Source organism: Heterodontus francisci, chromosome 40 (genome assembly GCF_036365525.1).
Source record: "Heterodontus francisci isolate sHetFra1 chromosome 40, sHetFra1.hap1, whole genome shotgun sequence".
Lineage (NCBI taxonomy): Eukaryota > Metazoa > Chordata > Chondrichthyes > Heterodontiformes > Heterodontidae > Heterodontus > Heterodontus francisci.
The window spans coordinates 18,802,939-18,828,490 of NC_090410.1; the positions used below are offsets into that span (position 1 = coordinate 18,802,939).

At 43.4% G+C, this 25,552-nt stretch overlaps 1 protein-coding gene across 1 annotated transcript in view; it reads left to right on the top strand.

The window, feature by feature from the left end:
* supt5h (SPT5 homolog, DSIF elongation factor subunit) overlaps window positions 1–25,552 on the top strand; it is a 72,933-nt gene that overhangs the window by 27,239 nt on the left and 20,142 nt on the right. The window contains exons 2-11 of the mRNA XM_068019225.1: window positions 1,472–1,723; window positions 5,521–5,610; window positions 5,926–5,996; window positions 7,109–7,214; window positions 8,319–8,412; window positions 16,591–16,727; window positions 17,407–17,562; window positions 21,124–21,270; window positions 22,952–23,098; window positions 25,167–25,292. Of these exons, the coding sequence (XP_067875326.1) occupies window positions 1,472–1,723; window positions 5,521–5,610; window positions 5,926–5,996; window positions 7,109–7,214; window positions 8,319–8,412; window positions 16,591–16,727; window positions 17,407–17,562; window positions 21,124–21,270; window positions 22,952–23,098; window positions 25,167–25,292 (1,326 nt within the window). The remainder of the gene's footprint in view (window positions 1–1,471; window positions 1,724–5,520; window positions 5,611–5,925; window positions 5,997–7,108; window positions 7,215–8,318; window positions 8,413–16,590; window positions 16,728–17,406; window positions 17,563–21,123; window positions 21,271–22,951; window positions 23,099–25,166; window positions 25,293–25,552) is intronic.

Below are 25,552 nucleotides of genomic sequence, written 5' to 3' on the forward strand. Positions count from 1 at the left end.
TTCTCTAAAAGATACTGACTAATAATGGGACACCAACAGCCTTTTTCAGGTACCCATTCTGCATGTGGAAGTCCATATCTCGCCTCTGAGTCAGAAGATTGTGGGTTTAAGTCCCGCTCCAGAGACTGGCACAAAATCTAGGCTGAGATACCAGTGCAGTACTGAAGGAGCAGTGCTCTGTCAGAGGTCCTGTCTTTCAGATGAGAAGACCTTGTTTGCCCTCTCAGGTGGATGTAAAATATCCTACGGCACTAATTGAAGAGGTGTTTTGGCCAATGTTTATCCTTCAGCCAATAACGATGTTTACAATTGAATTTGAAGGAAGGAACAAGATACAAACAGATTGGTCATTTACCTCATTGCTCTTTGTGGAATCTTGCTGTGAGCAAATTCACATCTGTTTTTTCCTACCTCAGAACAGTGACTATACTTGGCAGAAGTATTTCATTGGTGCTTTGGGCAACTTGAAATCATGGAAGTTGCTATAGAAATCCAAGTTTGTTCTTTTATCAACAGGCTGCTCGATTGTCAGGGTTATAGTCGACTTCCATCTTGTCTGTCTACACACAAACTCTTCAGCAGAAGAGAGAGTGGTACCCCTGACTGTTCCCCTCCACCCTTATAATCTTGGCATACCGAGGTATTGGCACAACTGCTGCCCCAGCTGAGGTCAACCAATTCAGCAAATGACAGAATTGAACAGACATTCTTGTGTTTATGGCATAATACCACATGCAACATCCTTTTAAAAGGAAAGAATTCTTTGTTTGCCTTTGTTTTCTTTCTGTTTCTTTCCCAAATCATGTTTATTTTCTAAAAATTGAGAAAATTCAATTTCTCGATTTTCTTTTTCATCCAACTAAATCATTAACTTTGGCAGATGCTTGATATGTTTTCATTGTGGAAGTCGGAGAACGTGTTCAGCAGTGACATATTTCTTTGCACCATTGGAATTCTCTTTTTTTTCCCCTAAAAACCCATGCCTCCTTAACTCGTATTTTATTTATTTTTTATTTTATTTATTTAGAGATATAGCACTGAAAAAGGCCCTTTGGCCCACCGAGTCTGTGCCGACCAACAACCACCCATTTATACTAACCCTACAGTAATCCCATATTCCCTATCACCTCCCTACACTAGGGGCAATTTACAACGGCCAATTTACCTATCACCTGCAAGTCTTTGGATGTGGGAGGAAACCGGAGCACCCGGCGAAAACCCACGCAGACACAGGGAGAACTTGCAAACTCCGCATAGGCAGTACCCAGAATCGAACCCGGGTCCCTGGAGCTGTGAGGCTGCGGTGCTAACCACTGTGCTGCCCATACTACTAAGCAAATAAAAACTTAGTGTTAACACTCTCTTGATTGTGATGTGAATTTGGTGCTCAAACTGCAAGTTTTGTTTTGAATAAAACATACATAAAGTTTGATTTTTAAAAACATTTTAAATTTGTTTCTTCTCCCTGTAGCCGATCCAGATCAAGTCTGTAGTCTCCCCTGAACACGTGAAAGGATACATTTATGTTGAGGCTTACAAACAGACTCATGTCAAGCAGGCCATTGAGGGTGTGGGGAACCTCAGGATAGGGTTCTGGAACCAGCAGATGGTCCCCATCAAGGAAATGACAGACGTGCTAAAGGTGGTGAAGGAGGTGACCAACCTGAAACCCAAATCGTGGGTTCGTCTAAAGAGAGGCCTATACAAGGATGACATAGCACAGGTAACGTTTCTCTCACAGTTTGTGTAACGCAGCAGACAGAAAATCTAATGCAAATGTATCAAGCATTCTTATGACAGTATCACAAACATTGTATTGTGTTGTGAAAATGGATGGGTCCAATCTGAAACCATTACCTTCCCCTTTAGGCTTTGAAGGGATTTTTTTCTTCAGTCTGTTCTTTTTTCTAGAATGCTGTCAGCAGTTTCTGATACGGGGTGGCCCAGGATGATTATGTGGAGTTAGAGGGGAAGGGGAGAAATCTGGCATTTTGAGCCCAAGGACCATGAAGATTGTTGCCTAAGTGCCTTGCAGTGGGATTTGGGAAAAACGTGCAACTTGTACTGCACTTCTGGTTATGACCTGAACTTTGCTGGATTTAACATTCTGGTCTTAAGAGCAGTCAGACATATTTTGGTCCTGGCTGCTTGTTTGAATCCTCTGTCACGTGCTCCAATTATAGAGGAATATTTCAATATTGCCTGCCTTGAATGATTTTTAAGTGTTCTAAATATATTTAATCTTGCCAATGTTGGATATTTTTGTAATCAGTTGTCACCAGTTGGAATAACCTAGTTGGGAGGGGAGGTTGGGGTAAGTAGAGTATCTTTGTGAATGACTTGACTCCAAGGTGACATGTCTGGTGATGGAAAATTGGAAACATGTCAGCCCTCTGTCACAACTTGGTAATTTAATACATGAGACAGGCAGATCTTCATTATTCCAGAGTACTGTTGAAGAGTAATTGCCACCCTGGTACGTTTAATTCAATCAGAAGGAATAGCTCTGTCACTTGGAGGCTGCAATTCTTCCCACGTTTTATAAGTATATTAAGGGCAAGAGGATAACCAGGGCCCATTAGGGACCAAAGTGACAAACTGTGTGTGGAGCCGGAGGATGTTAGTGAGGTTTTAAATGACTACTTTTCATCTGTGTTCACTATGGAGAAGGTCAATGTTGGTGTAGATCGCTAGAACAGGGAGGGGGATTGTGATATACTTGAACAAATTAGCATTGAAAGGGAGGAGGTATTAGCGGTTTTAGCAGGCTTAAAAGTGGATAAATCCCCAGGCCCAGCTGAAATGTATCCCACACTATTGTGTGAGGCAAGAGAGGAGATTGCAGGGGCTCTGACACACATTTTCAAATCCTCTCTGGCCACAGGAGAAGTGCCAGAGGACTGGAGGACAGCGAATGTGATACCATTATTCAAGAAGGGTAGCAGGGATAAACCAGGTAATTACAGGCCAGTGAGTTTAACATCAGTGGTAGGGAAACTATTGGAAAAAATTCTGAGGGACAGGATTAATTGCCGCTTGGAGAGGCAGGGATTAATCAAGGATAGCCAGCATGGCTTTGTAAGGGGGAAATCATGTCTAACAAATTTGATTGAATTTTTCGAGGAGGTGACTAGGTGTGTAGATGAGGGTAAAGCAGTTGATGTAGTCTACATGGACTTCAGTAAGGCTTTTGATAAAGTCCTGCATGGGAGCTTGGTCAAGAAGGTAAGAGCCCATGGGATACAGGGCAATTTGGCAAATTGGATCCAAAATTAGCTTAGTGGCAGGAGGCAGAGGGTGATGGTCGAGGGTTGTTTTTGTGATTGGAAGCCTGTGACCAGTGGTGTACCGCAGGGATCGATGCTGGGACTCTTGCTGTTTGTAGTGTACATTAATGATTTAGATGTGAATATGGGAGGTATGATCAGTAAGTTCGCAGATGACACTAGAATTGGTGGTGTCGAAAATAGTGAGGAGGAAAGCCTTAGATTACAGGATGATATAGATGGGCTGGTCAGATGGGCAGAGCAGTGGCAAATGGAATTTAATCCTGAGAAGTGTGAGATGATACATTTTGGGAGGACTAATAAGGCATGGGAATATACAATGGATGATAGGACCCTAGGAAGTACAGAGGGTCAGAGACACCTTGTTGTACTTGTCCATAGATCACTGAAGGCAGCAGCACAGGTAGATAAGGTGATTAGGAAGGCATATGGGATACTTGTCTTTATTAGCTGAGGCATAGAATATAAGAGCAGGGATGTTATGATGGAACTGTATAAAACGCTAGTTAGGCCACAGCTGGAATACTGTGTACAGTTCTGGTCGCCGCACTATAGAAAAGATGTGATTGCACTGGAGAGGGTGCAGAGGAGATTTGCCAGGATGTTGCCTGGGCTGGAGCATTTCAGCTATGAAGAGCGACTGGATAGGCTAGGGTTGTTTTCCTTAGAGCAGAGAAGGCCGATGGGGGACCTGATTGAGGTATACAAAATTATGAGGGGGGTAGATAGGAAGAAACCTTTTCCCTTAGCGGAGGTGTCAATAGCCAGGGGGCCGGAGGTGTAGAGGGGATTTCAGGAAATATGTTTTTCACCCAGAGGGTGGTTGGAATCTGGAACGCACTGCCTGAACGGGTGATAGAGGCAGGAACCCTCACAACATTTAAGAAGTATTTAGATGAGCACTTGAAATGCCATAGCATACAAGGCTATGGTCCACGTGCTGGAAAATGGGATTAGAATAGTTAGGTGTCTGATGGCCGGCACTGATGCGATGGGCCGAAGGGCCTGTTTCTATGACTATGTATAACTCTATGACTATGACCCACACGGGTTCTAATGATCCTGGAAAACCCAATGCTGGTTTCATGTGGACCGAAGTGGAAAGCTTACCAGTGATATGTGTTGGTAGTTGCACAGTTTTAGCTGATTAAACTTCAGCAAAATATTTGGGTGGGGTGGTGGTGTGGGGACATCCCTAAATTTTTGCCAACCTGTGCGTAATTTCTGTGGGCTAGCAAAGTATAGTCTACCTTTGTGGAGTTAGAGTGTAATCTTGTGTACACTAGGGTAGTGGTTATAACGACAGGACGATGTTGTCTGTAAATTCAGCGCGCACACAGCCAGTCAGCAACCCGGAAGGTACTGCACAGGCAGCTCACAAGTTGTCCACTTTAAGACGTTGCACAAAAAAGTTTAAAGGTACCGCACGTTCACATGAACAGGCCATGCACAATGAAAATGTTTAGAGGGGGCATTGCTACTGCACTAGTAACCCAGAGATTTAGTGTTCAAATCCCACATGGCTGTTTGTGAAATTGATTACCTGGTGGTTTGTGAGCTGACACTAGAACAAATGACGGTGGAAACTGCTGGATTGTTATAAGAACTGATTGATCCATGAATGTCCTTGATGGAAGAAAACCTGTCCCTTACCTATGGCGGCTGCCCTATGTGGTTGACTTTTAATGCTCTAAGGACAGCTAGAGATGGGCAATATGTTGCCTATGTCCCAAGAATAAATTTAAACTCCATATTAGGTAAAATATTGTACTTGCGTGGCTTTCTCAAAAGTTTGTTTTCTGAACATGTGACCATTTGGGAAGTGTTAATCTTGTTTGCATGGAGCGAAACTATATTTTAATCAAGTTTTTGAAGGAAACACTGTTTAAAAGGAAAGGCGAGGGTTTCTTTTTGCCATTGTTTCCTCATTTCCAACTCTCCAGCTATGTTAGTGTTGTACTGCCTTTGAACTGGGGCCAGTTACGTATAAAATGTGATGCTTGTAGAGTACACTCATTCAGTAATGGTTCATAGTGTAGAAGTTATAACCATACTTGATGCTTACTGCAAATCAAAAATCGTTGTGCCAAATTGTTAAAAATATTGTTTCTTTAGCGGCCGTAAACGTCAATTGAAACATTTCTTAAAAGGCTGAAACCATCATTGTTGATACTTATCATGATGCTCTGCCTCACCTAAATGACCTTTTAAAACTTGCTGCTTGTTTTTTCAGGTGGACTATGTTGAGCCAAGCCAGAACACCATTTCGCTGAAACTGATCCCAAGAATTGATTACGAACGAATCAAAGCTCGAATGAGTTTGGTAAGAGCCCATCTTCAGATACTAATTGATATTTCCTGTCGTTGATTGTCTGAAGCTGTATCCAAGCACTCTGATGTGCACTTATACTATTGGCATTATAAAAATGTCCACCTGTGTTTGGCGCTATCTAAACAAAATAATAGCGAGATGGGGAAATTGTGCTGAAGCTAAGATTCTCCCCTGCCTGGAATTTCCTTAATCCTGTGTGAATACTTGCCACTGAAGACTTATTGCTTGCTACTGTTTATTTTTCAGATGGAATTAATTTAATTTAACTGTTGAATATGTTAATGTTTTAAAAATTTTGACCAACAGAAAGACTGGTTTGCTAAAAGGAAGAGATTCAAGAGGCCACTTCAGCGATTGTTTGATGCAGAAAAAATCAGGTATGACAAACTGCATCTCCTTTAGAGTGATACAGTATAACTGATGCAGTATGTTTGTGTTCTGAATGCTGAGTATTAAATTCAGGTGATGTGCAGAAGGACTGCAAAGCTCTTCATTATTAATCTGAGTAAATCAAAGTTTGCCAAATTGGGTTCCCTGGACCAATTTGGGGCACACCAGGATGTTCGTCGAGGGGTCCAAGTAATCTCAGATTTCTGACTGTATTTCTACAGATTTCTGTATCCGTTGGCTTACATTTCTGTTGCTGTACACTAACAATATTTTCTGCAATGATATCACTTCTGTCTTTGTGTTGGTCGTTAAGACTGCAATCCCTTGAGGTGTGTCAATAGGGGAGTGGCAGCCATCATAGAAGAGTTTGAAGGCTGCCAGAGTAAACTGAAGTCCAGCCGCTTAGTCAAAAAGAATGTTGTGGAAGTTCAAGTGCAGCTCTATAGGGGAACAGATAGGGTAGAGTGGGAGAAGCAATTCTGCTGGTTGGGGAGTCTAGGACTAGGGGGCATAGTCAAATAAATTAGAGCCAGACCTTTCAGGAGTGAAATTAGGAAAGACTTCATGCAAAGGGTGGTAGAAGTTTGGAACTTTCTTCACGTATGGGAATTGATAGATCAATTGTTAATTTTCAAACTAAGATTAAAATATTTTTGTTAGCCTAAAGTATCAAGGGATATATAGCAAATGGAGTTAGGTCGTAGATCAGCCGTGACTTCATTGAATGACAGAACAGACTGAAGGGGCTGAATGACCTCCTACTGTTCCTATTTTCCTACAGGTATATAATATCAGTCCTGTAACGTTACAAATATTATTTGACAGTTCTCTGGTTTCCATATCTTTAGGTAGCAGTATTTCCCAATTCCAAAAATGGACACTGAGCGAATTAGTTGATAATAAACTTGACCAGACTAATCCACTTTTCAGTGATCAATGCGAAGCGTATTATCTGACCAAAAGAATAAGTTAGTTATTAGGACCATAATGAAACTGCACATTATTAGATTTTGCTGCATTGTCTCAGAGCGACCCTGGAATCCTATCGACTTCATTGCATTTATTTGGAATTTAATTAATTTGTTTAAATTGAAAACAGATCACTGGGTGGTGACGTTACCACAGATGGAGACTTTCTCATATTTGAGGGCAATCGCTACAGCAGAAAAGGATTCTTGTTCAAAAGTTTTGCCATGTCTGCAGTTGTAAGTGATGCCTCCTACAGAATCTTTTGTACCGGTGTGGTTTGAAGTTTTATTTCTAAAGCATGTTCTCCAGACTTTTCCAAGCCTCTTGATTGCTGTGATGACTTGTTTCGCACATCTCAGGGGATGAGCAATTTAGGTTGCACTGTTGCAAAAGTAGCAGTATCGTTGAGAAGAGCACTGACCGCACTAAAGTAATAGTGGCACCCACTGCAGGATGCCATCTTGCGCTAAATGCGGTATTTCTCCAACCTTTAATGGCTGTTGGTGTGGTTCTGTTGCAATTTTAAATGTATTAGCAATAGTCTTTGTTTTAGCACACACTTATCCCACTCACTTCCTGTCACACGTTACCCCGACACTTTATTTGTCATGCTTTTTTGTACAAAACAGCATATCCTCAGACACACCATGAGCAACACCAAAGGAAATCTGCTAGTCTCTACAAAGTAGATAACTTTTGGGTAAGTTGGAGATGTCTATCTCTGTCCTTGTGCCTCCTTCCCTGCACTAACCCCACAAGCAGTTTGTGCACTCAAAGTAAACCTCATATACCTGGTACATCTGCAGATATTGGACCTGAGTTTGTGTTGTGTGAGTTTCTTAATCTGCATTCTGCCTGTCTTGACAGGTTAGCTCTGAAAATCGGGTGGAGTTTAGAATGTAAGCTATCACTAGTTAGTAAAATGCTTCATCTCTGATTTAATTGCCTAAATTTATTCTTCCAATATCAAGAATTAGACAACATTCTATCTGCTAAATTAAACTTTTAAAATGTTCTGTTGTGGTGCAATTTGCTTTTGTTCGCGGCCAAGGCGTTGGTTGGATGTGCTCCACAGCTTTTACCAAATCCTGAATGATTCAGCTGCTGGGATGTGTGTGAGAGCTGGTGGATATACTTCCCTTTTGATTTTTACTGTCTGGAAAACCCTTTGCTTCCCTTTGGCATTCTGGTTCAGAGTAGAACCCAGTGTGTGACAGCTCATGGGCGTTCCCCTGGGTCCGATGTGCAATAACGCACCAGGGCAGCTTGAGTCTCCTGTCTCGTTTTTCCTACAGGTCATATTTTTTGTAAAATCTTGAGTGACTCTTTGCATTTTACAGATTACTGAAGGAGTCAAACCCACACTTTCTGAGCTAGAGAAGTATGAGGACCAGCCAGAGGGCATTGACCTGGAGGTGGTGACTGAATCAACGGGTATGTGTTCTGTTTCCAAAAGAGAAAATGTAGAACTGCTTGATGAAGGATCTTGTGCCCTATATCTATATTTGTGTTTTCATTGCCTCAAAATAATTTCTAAATTGGTTTCCCCCACAACTGCTGTGATGGTAAATGCAGTGTACAGTTGAGCCACATACATCAGAAAGGTTCATTGTTCCCAGTTGAGTTTGTAAACCGTGTGACACTATTAGCCTTGGTGCCCTTGGGTTAAGGAGAAGGAAAATTGGACAGAGTTCCCGCTCTTGATCCAAGAGCTATAGACCCTTGCTTGCGAGCGTGGAAACAAAACTGACCTCGGCAATGTAACATTGTAGCTGGCAGTCAAATAACCTGAGGATGTTCATCAACGCATAGGGAGAATGAGCAAACTGGGAAAGTGCTTGAGGACATTTAGTGCCTATGGAAATGTACTAACCCCAACTCGATCCTTGAAGAGAATGAGGAGGAAATCATAGAGTGGGGGGATCTAATTGCACCTACTATTTTAAAAACCTGCATTGCCTGTACCATTTCCGTAAGTACCTTTACAAGATATGGTGATATGTAAAACCTTGCACCAGGCATTTAAAAAGATTTTTTAATTGTATATGAAAGTGTCGTAAGTTTAAATGTTTTTACATACCCTGGTGTTTTTTAATGTGATGTCAAATGTATCAGTTGCATGGAGCATCTTTTTCGATCAGTGTCTATGCTGAGTTAAAGACCTGCTCGGGTATGAAATTGAAGCCTGACCCGACCACGTCCAACCCAAACCTGACCTGGGCCCCAAGTCCTTTTATTTTTTCCTGCATCCGGCCTGACCTGACCCGACTACCGTAATAAAGTTAATTATATCAAACAGGTTATTGTGCTCTACCTTTTCCAAATGTTGTGATCCTCCGTTCCGGCAGCACGTTTCCTGCCTTGATGTCCCGGCTGAATGTTCAAATTTTGAAGATTACTTCCCTCCTTGAGCAAGGCAGCACTGTGTCCATGTCCAGCCCGACCCAACCCGAGCCCGATGCCAGACCTGGAAGAGAGACCTGACTCGACCCGAACCCGACACATGTCGTCAGGTCTAGTCGGGTTCGGGTCGGATAGCCATGCTTTATGCTGAGCATTTAATGCTAAAAGGAGTAATGGCTATCTTACAATGTAATCTGCAAAGGTGACAAAGAACAAAAGAACAAAGAAAATTACAGCACAGGAACAGGCCCTTCGGCCCTTCAAGCCTGCGCCGATCCAGATCCTCTATCTAAACATGTCGCCTATTTTCTAAGGGTCTGTATCTCTTTTCTTCCTGCCCATTCATGTATCTGTCTAGATACATCTTAAAAGACGCCATCGTGCCCGCATCTACCACCTCCGCTGGCAACGCGTTCCAGGCACCCACCACCCTCTGCGTAAAGAACTTTCCACGCATATCCCCCCTAAACTTTTCCCCTTTCACTTTGAACTCGTGTCCTCTAGTAATTGAATCCCCCACTCTGGGAAAAAGCCTCTTGCTATCCACCCTGTCTATACCTCTCATGATTTTGTACACCTCAATCAGGTCCCCCCTCAACCTCCGTCTTTCTAATGAAAATAATCCTAATCTACTCAACCTCTCTTCATAGCTAGCGCCCTCCATACCAGGCAACATCCTGGTGAACCTCCTCTGCACCCTCTCCAAAGCATCCACATCCTTTTGGTAATGTGGCGACCAGAACTGCACACAGTATTCCAAATGTGGCCGAACCAAAGTCCTATACAACTGTAACATGACCTGCCAACTCTTGTACTCAATACCCCGTCCGATGAAGGAAAGCATGCCGTATGCCTTCTTGACCACTCTATTTGCCTGCGTTGCCACCTTCAGGGAACAGTGGACCTGAACACCCAAATCTCTCTGGACATCAATTTTCCCCAGGACTTTTCCATTTACTGTATAGTTCACTCTTGAATTGGATCTTCCAAAATGCATCACCTCGCATTTGCCCTGATTGAACTCCATCTGCCATTTCTCTGCCCAGCTCTCCAATCTATCTATATTCTACTGTATTCTCTGACAGTCCCCTTCACTATCTGCTACTCCACCAATCTTCGTGTCGTCTGCAAACTTGCTAATCAGTCCACCTATACTTTCCTCCAAATCATTTATGTATATCACAAACAACAGTGGTCCCAGCATGGATCCCTGTGGAACACCACTGGTCACACGTCTCCATTTTGAGAAACTCCCTTCCACTGCTACTCTCTGTCTCCTGTTGCCCAGCCAGTTCTTTATCCATCTAGCGAGTACACCTTGGACCCCATGCGCCTTCACTTTCTCCATCAGCCTGCCATGGGGAACCTTATCAAACGCCTTACTGAAGTCCATGTATATGACATCGACAGCCCTTCCCTCATCAATCAACTTTGTCACTTCCTCAAAGAATTCTATTAAGTTGGTAAGACATGACCTTCCCTGCACAAAACCATGTTGCCTATCACTGATAAGCCCATTTTCTTCCAAATGGGAATAGATCCTATCCCTCAGTATCTTCTCCAGCAGCTTCCCTACCACTGACGTCAGGCTCACCGGTCTATAATTACCTGGATTATCCCTGCTACCCTTCTTAAACAAGGGGACAACATTAGCAATTCTCCAGTCCTCCGGGACCTCACCCGTGTTTAAGGATGCTGCAAAGATATCTGTTAAGGCCCCAGCTATTTCCTCTCTTACTTCCCTCAGTAACCTGGGATAGATCCCATCCGGACCTGGGGACTTGTCCACCTTAATGCCTTTTAGAATACCCAACACTTCCTCCCTCCTTATGCCGACTTGACCTAGAGTAATCAAACATCTGTTCCTAACCTCAACATCCGTCATGTCCCTCTCCTCGGTGAATACCGATGCAAAGTACTCGTTTAGAATCTCACCCATTTTCTCTGAGTCCAAGCATAACATTCCTCCTTTGTCCTTTAGTGGGCCAATCCTTTCTCGAGTTACCCTCTTTCTCCTTATATATGAATAAAAGGCTTTGGGATTTTCTTTAACCCTGTTTGCTAAAGATATTTCATGACCCCTTTTAGCCCTCTTAATTCCTCGTTTCAGATTGGTCCTACATTCCCGATATTCTTTCAAAGCTTCGTCTTTCATCAGCCGCCTAGACCTTATGTATGCTTCCATTTTCCTCTTAGCTAGTCTCACAATTTCACCTGTCATCCATGGTTCCCTAATCTTGCCATTTCTATCCCTCATTTTCACAGGAACATGTCTCTCCTGCACGCTAATCAACCTCTTTAAAAGCCGACCACATATCACATGTGGATTTACCTTCAAACAGCTGCTCCCAATCTACATTCCCCAGCTCCTGCCGAATTTTGGTATAGTTGGCCTTCCCCCAATTTAGCACTCTTCCTTTGGGACCACTCTCGTCTTTGTCCATGAGTATTTTAAAGCTTACGGAATTGTGATCACTATTCCCAAAGTAGTCCCCTACTGAAACTTCAAACACCTGGCCGGGCTCATTCCCCAACACCAGGTCCAGTATGGCCCCTTCCCGAGTTGGACTATTTACATACTGCTCTAGAAAACCCTCCTGGATGCTCCTTACAAATTCTGCTCCATCTAGACCTCTAACACTAAGTGAATCCCAGTCAATGTTGGGAAAATTAAAATCTCCTATCACCACCACCCTGTTGCTCCTACATCTTTCCATAATCTGTTTACATATTTGTACCTCTATCTCACGCTCGCTGTTGGGAGGCCTGTAGTACAGCCCCAACATTGTTACCGCACCCTTCCTATTTCTGAGTTCTGTCCATATTGCCTCACTGCTCGAGTCCTCCATAGTGCCCTCCTTCAGCACAGCTGTGATATCCTCTTTGACCAGTAATGCAACTCCTCCACCCCTTTTACCTCCCTCTCTATCCCGCCTGAAGCATCGATATCCTGGGATATTTAGTTGCCAATCATGCCCTTTCCTTAACCAAGTCTCAGTAATAGCAATAACATCATACTCCCAGGTACTAATTCAAGCCCTAAGTTCATCTGCCTTACCTACTACACTTCTTGCATTAAAACAAATGCACCTCAGACCACCAGTCCCTTTACATTCATCATCTGCTCCCTGCCTGCTCTTCCCCTTAGTCACACTGACTTCATTATCTAGTTCCTTACAGGCTTTTGTTACTACCTCCTTACTGTCAACTGACCTCCTCAATTGGTTCCCATCCCCCTGCCACATTAGTTTAAACCCTCCCCAACAGCGTTAGCAAAAGCACCCCCAAGGACATTGGTTCCAGTCCGGCCCAGGTGTAGACCGTCCAATTTGTAATAGTCCCACCTCCCCCAGAACCGGTCCCAATGTCCCAAAAATCTGAACCCCTCCTTCCTGCACCATCTCTCAAGCCACGCATTCATCCTGACTATTCTTTCATTTTTACTCTGACTATCACGTGGCACTGGTAGCAATCCTGAGATTACTACCTCTGAGGTCCTACTTTTTAACTTGGCTCCTAACTCCCTAAACTCTGCTTGTAGGACCTCATCCCGTTTTTTACCTATATCATTGGTGCCTATGTGCACAACGACAACTGGCTGTTCACCCTCCCCCTTTAGAATGTTCTGCAGCCGATCTGAGACATCCCTGACCCGTGCACCTGGGAGGCAACATACCATTCGGGAGCATCGTTTTCGACCACAGAACCGCCTATCTACTCCCCTTACAATCGAATCCCCTACGACTATAGCCCTTCCACTCTTTTTCCCACCATTCTGAACAGCAGAGCTAGCCACGGTGCCATGAACCTGGCTACTGCTGCCTTCCCCTGGTGAGCCATCTCCCTCAACAGTATCCAAAACGGTATACTTGTTTTGGAGGGAGATGACCGCAGAGGACTCCTGCGCTGCCTTCTTGCTCTTTCTCTGCCTTTTGGTCACCCATTCCCTTTCTCCCTCAGCAATCCTAATCTGCGGTGTGACCAATTCACTAAACGTGCTATCCACGACCTCCTCAGCATCGCGCATGCTCCAAAGTGAGTCCATCCGCAGCTCGAGAGCCGTCATGCGGTCTAACAAGAGCTGCAGTTGGACACACTTCCTGCACGTGAAGGAGTCAGGGACATCAGCCATGTCCCTGAGCTCCCACATTGAGCAAGAGGAGCATGACACGGGTCTGAGATCTCCTGCCATTTTTAATCTTAAGCTTAACTTAGTTAAATGAAAAAGGAACGAAAAGTTTTTACCAATCACGATAAAACCAGAGAAATAGAAAAAGCCTTACCTTGTATACACCCCACCGAGTCCTTTTTTTTGGTTAGAGGAGGAGGGCGGGTGGGAGACACTACAAGTGTGGTGTCTCGGGTTCAGAAACCGCCCAAATATATAGCGTTTTACTTACCCAGCAGCCCCCTGGCCTCCGCCGAAAACAAAAGGAAATTAAGTTTACTTTCAAACTGACCTTCCCAGCTGCTCACTCGCTCGCACTCTGCTCCCGAAAAAGCTGCTGCAGTGACCTGAAGAAGTTGGCCATCAAGGTGTTTCAAAGTTAAGCTAAGACTTTACAATGTTCTGGTCAGCCACACTTTGGAGTGTCGTATTCAATTCTGATCACCATGTCACAGAAAATATAAACACTCCTTGGTGTGGGAGTTTGGAAGGGCAACAAGTTTGAGTACAGGAGTAGCGAAGTCGTGCTTCAATTGTATAGAACCTTGGTTAGACCACACCTGGAGTATTGTGTGTAGTTTTGGTCCCCTTACCTTAGGAAGGATATTATTGCCATGGAGGGAGTGCAACGAAGGTTCACCAGATGTTCTCAGGATGGCAGGACTGTCACAGAAGGGAGTTTGGGGAAACTGGGCATATATTCTCTAGAGATTTGAAGAATGAGAGGTGATCTCATTGAAAAATACCACAAAATACTTAAAGGGTAGATGCATGCAAAATGTTTCCCCTGGTTTTGGGGGGCGGGGGTCTGGAACCAGGAGAGACAATTTCAAAATAAGGGGGAAGCCACTTAGGACAGAGATGAGGAGAAATTTCTTTACTCAGATGGTTGTGAATCTTTGGAATTCTCTTCCCCACAGGGCTGTGGAAGCTCAGTCATTGAGTATGTTTAAAGCAAAGATTGATAGATTACTAAATACCAATGAGGGATATGGGAATAGTATGAGAAAAAGGCATTGAAGTGGATGATCAGCTATGATCGTATTGAATGGCGGAGCAGGCTTGATGGGCTGAATGGCCTATTCCTGCTCCTATGTTCCATGTAACAAGACCGATTCGAAGTATCAAGGGGATGACTATGAAAAAAAGTTTACAGAAGCTGCAAAGACTGGCTAAGGAAAGACCCTCATTCAGTTATTATGTAAAATATTTTAGATGAGGTAAACCCAGCATAATACAGAAAAGTAGGACAAGTTTAAATTTGTGAAAAGTAAATTGGAAACTGATATTGGAAATGTTTGAAATAATCAGCAGGTTAATGGAGCCAGATGTTCAAAATGGAGTAGGATACTGTAATGGAAGAGTTGGGGCACTGGAAACATAGAACATAGAACATAGAAAAATACAGCACAGAACAGGCCCTTCGGCCCACGATGTTGTGCCGATCCTTTGTCCTCTGTCAAGGACAATTTAATCTATACCCCATCATTCTCCTTTATCCATATACCTATCCAAAAGCCTTTTGAAAGTCCCTAAAGTTTCTGACTCAACAACTTCCCCGGGCAAGGCATTCCATGCCTCGACCACTCTCTGGGTAAAGAACCTTCCCCTGACATCCCCCTTATATCTCCCACCCTTCACCTTAAATTTATGACCCCTTGTAACGCTTTGCTCCACCCGGGGAAAAAGTTTCTGACTGTCTACCCTATCTATTCCCCTGATCATCTTATAAACCTCTATCATGTCACCCCTCATCCTTCTCCTTTCTAATGAGAAGAGGCCTAGAATGTTCAGCCTTTCCTCGTAAGACTTATTCTCCATTCCAGGCAACATCCTGGTAAATCTCCTCTGCACCCTCTCCAAGGCTTCCACATCCTTCCTAAAATGAGGCGACCAGAACTGCACACAGTACTCCAAATGAGGCCTTACCAAGGTCCTGTACAGCTGCATCATCACCTCACGGCTCTTAAATTCAATCCCTCTGCTAATGAACGCTAACACCCCATATGCCTTCTTCACAGCCCTATCCACTTGAGTTGCAACTTTCAATGATCTATGCACATAGACCCCAAGGTCTCTCTGCTCCTCCACATGCCCAAGAACCCTACCGTTAACCCAGTATTTTGCATTCATGTTTGTCCTTCCAAAATGGACGACCTCACACTTTTCAGGGTTAAACTCCATCTGCCACTTTTCAGCCCAGCACTGCAACCTATCCAAGTCCCTTTGCAGACGACAATAGCCCTCCTCGGTATCCACAACTCCACCAACCTTTGTATCATCTGCAAATTTACTGACCCACCCTTCGACTTCCTCATCCAAGTCGTTAATAAAAATCACAAACAGGAGAGGACCCAGAACTGATCCCTGCGGCACGCCACTGGTAACTGGGCTCCAGGCTGAGTATTTACCATCTAAGACCACTCTCTGCCTTCTATCAGTTAGCCAATTCTTAATCCAATTGGCCACATTCCCCACTATCCCATGCCTCCTGACTTTCTCCATAAGTCTACCATGGGGGACCTTATCAAATGCCTTACTAAAATCCATGTACACCACATCCACTGGTTTACCCTCATCCACTTGCTTGGTCACCTGCTCAAAGAATTCAATCAGGCTTGTGAGGCAAGACCTACCCCTCACAAAACCGTGCTGACTGTCCCGAATCAAGCAGTGTCTTTCCAGATGCTCAGAAATCCTATCCCTCAGCACCTTTTCCATCAACTTGCCTACCACTGAAGTAAGACTAACTGGCCTGTAATTCCCAGGGTTGTTCCTATTCCCTTTCTTGAACAGGGGCACAACATTTGCCACCCTCCAATCACCTGGTACCACCCCCGTCAGCAGAGAAGATGAAAAGATCATTGCCAGCGGCTCTGCAATTTCATCCCTTGCTTCCCATAACATCCTTGGATATACCCCGTCAGGCCCGGGAGACTTGTCTATCTTCAAGTTATTCAAAACAATGAATTTTGATGGGCTGTTTGATTTCTCTTATGTTCTTGGTTGAATCTTAAGTAGAACATTTTGGCTTTTTTCAGGCAAAGAAAGAGAACACAACTTACAACCTGGAGATAATGTGGAAGTTTGCGAGGGTGAATTGATAAACCTACAGGGTAAAATTTTGAGTGTGGAAGGCAACAAGATCACAATTCTGCCCAAACACGAGGATCTGAAGGTATTGAGAATCCAGTTCATCCCTACAGGTCAACAAGCAGGGTATTTTTATTAACAGCAGATAATTCTAGTTGTATCCATCTGGTATCTGTTCACTTGCTGTAGCAACTGAAGCCTTTTTAAACTGAGCTAGCCTATCTTAAGAAAATGTCTGGTCTAATCTTCACATGAGTTAAAACCAATAATGAAATAGACAATCTGAGGGGGGAAATCCACTCCTTTGGGGGATCTAATCACCTGTTAACTCGCAAACCAAGTCAAACTGGCAGGCCAGAGTGGGTTGCATAGCAGTTCCTACTGGAAATGTGACTGCAGATGTTGGGTGAGGCCAGATTTTGGCTTAACTGTAATGCTTCTTTTCGTCCAACAAGCTGCTGACGTTCACTGTCAAGGTTCATGCATGGATCCTGGCCGTTTCAGTGAGATACTAGAGGGTGCCCATAGTATAATATCTTAGCTGGGTGCCAAAGCACTGGAAAGAGGAAAACATTGAGAAGAGTCTACAAAAAGTAAATGTCAGCTCTGTTTTACCATTCATTCCATCTGTCACAACGGTGTGTTTGTTAAAACAATTTATAATCAGGCCATTGACTCAGCCTCGAATAGACCCGGTATTGGAATAATGCGCATGGGTCTCATTGTGATGGAAGTGATACAGTTTAATATTTATTTACTTGCAGGATCCTTTAGAGTTTCCAGCCCATGAATTGCGCAAATACTTCAAGATGGGAGACCACGTGAAGGTGATAGCAGGGCGTTATGAAGGCGATACAGGACTGATTGTGCGAGTGGAGGAAAACTTTGTCATTCTTTTTTCAGACCTAACAATGCATGAGGTAATGTTTTGAAGGTTACTTATTCTAAAATTACAGTTGTATTTTGAAGTAAAGATGGTAAGAGGACTGTCTAATTGAGTTTAGGGAAACACATTTGTGTAGAGCCTTTAGCGTCGGAAGACGTTCCAAAGCACTTCAAAGTAACATTCTTAGATGAAAATTAACACTGAGCCAAATAAGGAATCATAAAGACGGGTGACTAAAAGCTTTGTCAAAGAGGTAAGTTTTAAGCAAGTATTTAAAAATAGGAGAGAGAGAGAGGTAGGGATATGAAGTTGTTTTAAGGAACGAATTCAAAGCTTAGGGCCTAGATGGCAGAAGTCATGGTGACCGGTGGTGGGTGAAGCGAGTCGGGGATGCACAAGAAACCAGAGTTGGAAGAGCATAGAGTTTTTGGGGGTTTTAGGGCTGGAGGAGATAACAGTGATAGGGAGGGCAAGGCCCTGGGGGATTTTAACAGGGTGAGAATGTAAAATGACGAGTTGGTGGACCGGGAGCCAATGTACGCCAGCGAGGTTGTGAACAGATTTGCCTGAGACAGGTCAGGGGAGGGAGTTGAAGTCGGTGGTAGTGATTTGTGGTGGGGGCCAAAGATAATGATTTTGCTATTGCCAATGTTTAACTGGAAAAAGGTACAGCTCATCCAGGACTGGATGTTGGATGAACAGTCTGATGGCATAGAAAGTGTAGGGGTTGAGAGAGGTGCTGGAGAAGTAGAGCGAGATGTTGTCTGTGTTGCATATAGGACCTGATGTCATGTCATCGGATGGGTGGCGCAGTGGTTAGCACCGCAGCCTCACAGCTCCAGCGACTTTGGTTCGATTCTGGGTACTGCCTGTGCGGAGTTTGCAAGTTCTCCCTGTGACCATGTGGGTTTTCGCCGGGTGCTCCGATTTCCTCCCACAGCCAAAGACTTGCAGGTTGATGGGTAAATTGGCCATTGTAAATTGCCCCTAGTGTAGGTAGGTAGTAGGGGAATTGAGGGAAGGTGGGGATGTGGTAGGAATATGAGATTAATGTGGGATTAGTATAAATGGGTGGTTGATGGTCGGCACAGACTCGGTGGGCCAAAGGGCCTGTTTCAGTGCTGTATCTCTAAAATAAAAAAAAAAGTGATGTCTCTGAGGAGCAGCATATAAATGAGAAGTAGGACGGGGCCAAGAATAGATCCTTGGGGGGCCCTCGAAGTAATGGTGTAGGAGATGCAAGAGCAGCCATTTCAGATGATTTTCTGCCCATGACAGGTTAGGTAAGAATGAAACGAGACAAGAACAGTCCAGTCCCCTGGACAGTGGAAGAGAGGAATTGGAAGAGGATGTTGTGGTCGAGAAACATGAGAGGTGGGGAGGATAGTTAGTGCACCACAGTGACAGTTGTATAGTTGGATATTATGTAACTTTCATTATGGCTTTTTTAGTGCTGCATTAGGTGCGGAAGCCCGATTGGAGAGGTTCAAATATGAAATGTGGGACAGATGGTTTTGGAGGCACAATACATTCAAGGACTTCGGGGAAGTTGGAGATTGGGGGGGGGTGCAGGTGGCTGGCGGGGAGTTGTTAGCATATAATCACTGTCCCATCAGGATAGTTATAACTGAAAGGACTGAGGAACTGAGAGGATAAAAATAGGTGGGTAGAAAGGTTCATATTTTAGATTTGTGTTTATTTTAATTTTTAGAAGAACTGATATCAGCAATCATCTAGTTTATATAGTGATATTGTAATTTTAAACTACAGTCCAGAGAGCAGAAGGTTAAGGAGAGACCTCACTGGGTCATATTTAGATTAAATTGCACAGATGAGTTAGACCTGGAATATTGTGTTGAGGTCAGTCAGCCAGGAAGAGAAAAGATATAAAATATTAGAGAAAAATTCATTTGAAACTGACCTTTAGAAGGAAAAAAACCCTTTATTTGAAGAGTGATAAATGTTTGGAATAATCTGCCAGGTAAGGAAATGGATTTTAAGCTGTATGGGAAGTTCAGGATCCAGTTGGATGCCAGGCTGGATGAACTTCTCTGCACCTTCAATAGAGTCATAATACTCTTTCTGACGTTGGGAGCATCACATCCCGCCACACTGCTTCAAACAAGGTCTTGCCGAAGCATTATAAAACCCTTGTAAGGGGTGTGGGAATGGGGGAATAACAGAATATTTGGGTGTAATTTCAAAAGTGCAATTGAATCTTAGAGTTCAGGTAATATTCTAAAAAAAAAGCCATTTGAATTGAAGAAAAGTAAGTGGGACCAGAGGGAATAGTGTCAATTTCAATTAATGAAAAGTAAATTGAAATCAGTTTTCAGGAAGAATTTATTTATTCAAAGGGTGTTAAATGTTTGGAAACTCTTGGAGCGTTAAGGATAGTGCAGAAAAGATATTTGGGTCATTCTCAGTTGGATGCTGAATTATGATAATTAAGGCACTGGAGGAATGAGCTTCGAAGGACCAAAATGACATTGTCTTATTGATTTCTCTTGTGTTTATCTCTGCTGAGTTGAATATTCCACCTTTAATAATGTAAACTGTACGGGAGAACTGCATTCTACCTTTGTATTGGTTTTGAGTCTTCCCGTTGATGCTGACAATGTGCCTCATGGCACTGTTCACTGCCTGTCATTATTGCAGGTTTGTCAAGCAATCTGTGATTTTCACTGGGAGTTTTCATATCCTGCATTTATTCCTATCTTTTATGGCCTGCATGATGATAATACAGTGAAAGTTTAGTCTCGTTGGAGAAGCCTTTTTTTCCTGGTTCTACCTGTCCTTCCCTCATTCCTGAAGCTGCCGGCTGTTGGTGAGATCCAGTTGCAGTGGAGTGCTAGTTACCCCTTGGTATCTTGTCCAGGTGACCACATTAAGCTTAAGCAGTGAGTGCTCGGCACAAAGGCCAGCTTGGGTCTGCAAATGAAACCTGACCCGAGCCCGACAGAACCACATCCGACCCGGCCCGAGTCGTTTCATTTTTCCCGTGCCCAACCCGACCCGACCACAGGAATGTTCAGTTAACCTAGCTTCAGTGTTTCACTTTTTCAGCTTATGCAGATAAGCAACAAAAACTGTAACTGGATTTGAAAGGTTGTTCAAAAAGTACATTAAAATTGGAGCCACGGACCAGAGGTGGTGATAGAGTTTGTCCGACCCGCCCTGAGCCCGAATGCCGGACCCGGAAGAGCAACCTGACACATGTCGTCAGGTCCCATCGGGTTCGAGTTGGGTAGCCATGCTCCAGTTCGGCAGGCTTTTCAATAGCAGATGGCATAACATCCAAGGCTGGTCTTGTCAATATCTTGCATTTTCGAGCAGGGGTCACTAGATGACTATCAGGAGCAGGAATCCTGTTTGATTTTGTAAATTTCCCATCCTGAATGAGAGGCATTGAGGACAATTGTGTCACATCTGTTGACCCTAGCTATGGTCAACTAACTATTTGTTCAGTTTTATTTTATTCTGTTATGTGATATACGACTTATGCTGTTGGGAAGATTTCATGGTGATGCAGTTTTGAGGGTGCTCATTATTTTGAGGATTACTTTTAAGCAGTTTGATCCTAACTGTGTTTCAGCTGAAAGTGCTCCCAAGGGATTTGCAGCTATGCTCGGAAACTGCATCTGGAGTAGATGCAGGGGGGCAGCATGAGTGGGGTGAACTGGTACAACTCGATCCACAGACAATGGGAGTCATTGTTCGGCTGGAGCGGGAGACATTCCAGGTACAATATTTGGTTCCTCTTGTGATATCTGAAAATATTGTCAATTTGTGGAGATTTTACAATTGTTTGCAATAGTTTGATCCAATTTAAACAGGCAGTGTATTCAATGTTTGTTGTTGAACTGTATTGAATACATTCATGATCGTAACATTTTTAAAGTAGTCTGAAATACTGAATTTAAAAAAAAATCCAGTGAATTTTACAGTGGGGGGACTGGAATACTTTTGATACCTTTTCTACCTTCACCTATGCTTGCAGCAAGCATTCCTACCTCAGTCCTGGGCATCCAGTCGCTAATATTATTCGCACGCAATGTTGAGCCGTAACTCTACAGGAGACGAGCATCCTTGCCACCCAACCCTAGCGTCCAGTTTGAGTTTTTTGACTTTGCTGAAGAACCAACCCAGTGGCATTTCTGACCAAGATCAACAAATTAGGAGCAGTTGTTATGTTAGATCCATGCCAACTGGCTTGAGATGACAACAGCCTCATTTCATGCGACTGCCAGCAGAGAGGCAAGACTTCCATCTTAATCAGTCTGCATTGGATTCAAACTCACCTTCCGACAGCCAGAGTCTTACAGCTTACATTTATATAGGCCTTTAATGTCATAAAACATTCCAAAGCTCTTCACAGGGCCTTTATCAAATAAAATGTGACATCGGGCCACGTAAGGAGATATAGGGACAGGCGGCAAAAAGCTTGGTCAAAGCTGTAGTTTGAGGGAGCACCTTAAAGGAGAAGAGAGAAGCAGTGGGTTTTAGGGAGGGAATTCCAGAGCTGAGGGCCTTGGCAGCTGAAGGCATGGTTGCCAATGACGGAATGATAACTGGCTGTACCACCCTGAAGTATGAGCTTATTGTTTACCTAATCGTCCTTTTCACCCTCTTCTCAGTTTCATTCAACTGCTCTTATTCTCACCTCACTTAGGCTGACACACAGCTTTAATTGATGCTCAAGATCCTAATTTATGCAGCCATGTGTGTGGGCTGACATTTCTCCAAGTTGCCGGCTCCACAAAGTAATTGGCTACTGCTATGAATCTGGAAACTACACGCACATTTCTCTCTTTTCTGTGTCAGAACAGTTGGTGGGTATGGTGGGAGGCTCCAGTTGAGAAATGGGGAAGCAACGAACGGGAGAAAGAGGGAGGTCCACGTTGCTGCTTCACTCCAAAATCTCTCTGACTCACCGAATTGCCACTGGATTATGCTATTAAGCTTAAGAACTCTTTGGGTAGTTTGTAGTGGCAAATAAACGTTGGATTTAAGAAAAAATGCAATTTACATTTGTTACAACATACTGAATTTTAGTAAAGTAACAAGTAAATATCTAATCCAGTTCTTGTAATGTATGTTCCTTTTTAAGAAGTGATCAGCTAACACATGGCTGCATTACTATGAGTTTGGGTTGGCATCTGCTTTTTGGCCCATTTGACGGGAGGAATGGAGACGAAACAAATTAAACACATTCCAGACCAAAACTCCCTCAGACTTAAAGACCTTATGTGAACTTTCTCTGTCTTGCACTTCCCCTTAGCTTGCAGATTTTGCTTATTTGTCAGTAGGCATTTAAAAAAGGCATGTATTCGAACCTTCGACAATACAGATAGAAAGCTGGTTCTGTTTACTTGGCTGAGGAATGCAGGCTCTATGGTCATTATAATATTTGTCTTTTGCAGGTCCTTAATATGTATGGGAAGGTCATTACTGTACGGCATCAAGCAATAACCCGGAAGAAGGACAATCGCTTTGCTGTGGCCCTGGACTCTGAGCAAAACAATATTCATGTGAAAGACATTGTCAAAGTCATTGATGGACCGCACTCGGTAATGTTTACCTGCTGGCTTTTTCAATAAGGCCACAAGTATAGTGATTTGAAATGGAGTGTTAAGCTGCATTATCCTTGGCCGCCTCCTACTTCTCATTTACACGCTGCCCCTTGGCAACATCATCCAAAACCACACCATTAGTTTCCACATGTACACTGACGACACCTGTCTCTACCTCGCCACCACCCTTCTCGATGCCTCTGCATCTCTAAATTATCAGACTGCTTGTTCGATATGCAGTACTGGATGAGTGGAAATTTCCTCCAATTAAGTATCAGGAAGACTGAATCCATTTTTTTCAGTCCTCATGACAGACTCTGTTCTCTCTATTTCCATCCTCCTCCCTAGCAACTACCTGAGGCTGAACCAGACTGTTCGCAACCTTTGTATCTTTTGACCTTGAGACGAGCTTCCGGCCACACACCTGGCCATCGCTAAGACTGCCTATTTCCTCCCTGTAACATCAGCTGGCTGTACCCCTGCCTCAGCTCATCTGCTGCTGAAACCCTCATCCATGCCTTTATTACCTCTAGACTTTGGATATTCCAATGCACTCCTGGCCAGATCCCACATTCTACCCTCTGTAAACTTAGGTCATCCAAAACATTGCTGCCTGTGTCCTTACTCGCACCAAGTCCTGTTCACCCATCACCCTTGTTCTTGCTGACCTGTATTGGCTCCTGGTTAAGCAACGCCTCAATCGTAAAACTCTCGCCCTTGTTTTCAGATACTTCCATGTCCTCGTCCCTTCATGTCTTTGTAATCTCCTCCAGCCCCGCAACCCTCAGATATCTGCTGCTCTAATTCTGGCCTGTTGAGTGTCCCCGATTTTAATCACTCCCATCATTGGCCATACCATCAGCTTCCAAGGCCTTAAACTCTGGAATTCCCTGCCAAAACCTCTGAACCTTTCTAATTCTCCATCCTCCTTTAAGAACCTCCTTAGAACCCACCTCTTTAACCAAGGTTTTGGTCATCTGCCCATATATCTCCTTACGTGTTCGGTGTCGGATTTTGCTCTGTAACGCTCCAAGTAATGCCTTTGGGCGTTTTATTACATTAAAGGTGCTATATAAATACAAGTTTTTTTTATGGAAACAATTCCTTTCTTCCCCAACTGTAATTATATAAAAAGTAAATCGTGTTAAATTAAAATATGGCAGTAGAACAAGGGGTGCAAATTCAAACTAACAAAAGAATTTTGGAACTAATGTCAGGGAGGTTGTGATCACATAGAATGACAATGCAAGGCATAGACTTCTGAATACATTAGTGGCAGCAAAAAAAGGCTAGAATCATTTAAGAAACATGAATGCTGTAATACGGGGATTATAGGTTCTTCCTTGGCAGATGAACTGAATGCCTTTCATCGTCGATATCTATCTTATGACGTCACTGCACTGCATACCATTATCAGACTTGGAGAGTTGATTAGAGAAGCATTTGCCAATCTTCAGCAAACCCACTGTTGCTCAGAGTTGTGCAAACATGAAAAGTGGTCTGGGGTGGTGATTAGACATCAGATTCCCAACTCTTTGGGACTGAGAACTCGAGTAGAAAATTGTGTGATGCTCACCTCCTTACCTATTTGGCTCAGTGTGTTGGAGCTCCTAAGTGGAATGCTACTGTACGGCTGCAACAAAAGGTTTTTCTGAAGAAGGAGCTGAAGTATTCTCTGATTTGGGAGTATTAACTGTGGTCAGTTGCTATAAAATGAAAACAGAAAATGCTGGAATTGCACAGCAGATCTGGGAATGTCTGAAACAAGGTTAACATTTTGCGTTGAGACCTTTCTCACAGATTTGATGTGTCTGTACCCAAAGTGTTAACCTGCCTTTTTTCCCCCCATGCTGATGAATCTGTTGTGCACATTTTATGCTTTTATTGTGGATTTTTCTTTTAGTATCCTTTTTGTACTCCAAGTTCTATAATGTCCACACAATATTCAAGTAATCGCCCAGCTTCTGTACTTAATTCAAGTGTTGTGTATCTTTTGCCGAAGCGTGCAAACAGTACTGAACTGAATTTGTGTAAAAGTTTAAAAAAAAATTTATTTAATGGTCAGGGCCGTGAGGGTGAGATTAGACACTTGTATCGTGGCTTTGCGTTTCTACACTGCAAGAAGTTGGTGGAAAATGGCGGGATGTTCGTTTGCAAAACTCGGCACTTGGTACTTGCTGGTGGTGCAAAGGTAAGCTGTAATAAAATTACACAACGTTAAGAGAATCCCAGTATTTTTAAAGAAGAACTACATTCTGTTTGAAAGTAAAACTAGCAAATTGCCTATTGACATTGAAATCGGCAATGCCCATGGTCATTTGATGAATACAAGTTTTTTCCATATATATATTATTAAAGATGGCGTGGGCCTTGATGAGTCTCCCATACCAGTGCCAATATTGTGACATGTTTGACAAAAGGTGACAACAGGATGCGACCCCGTACACCAGA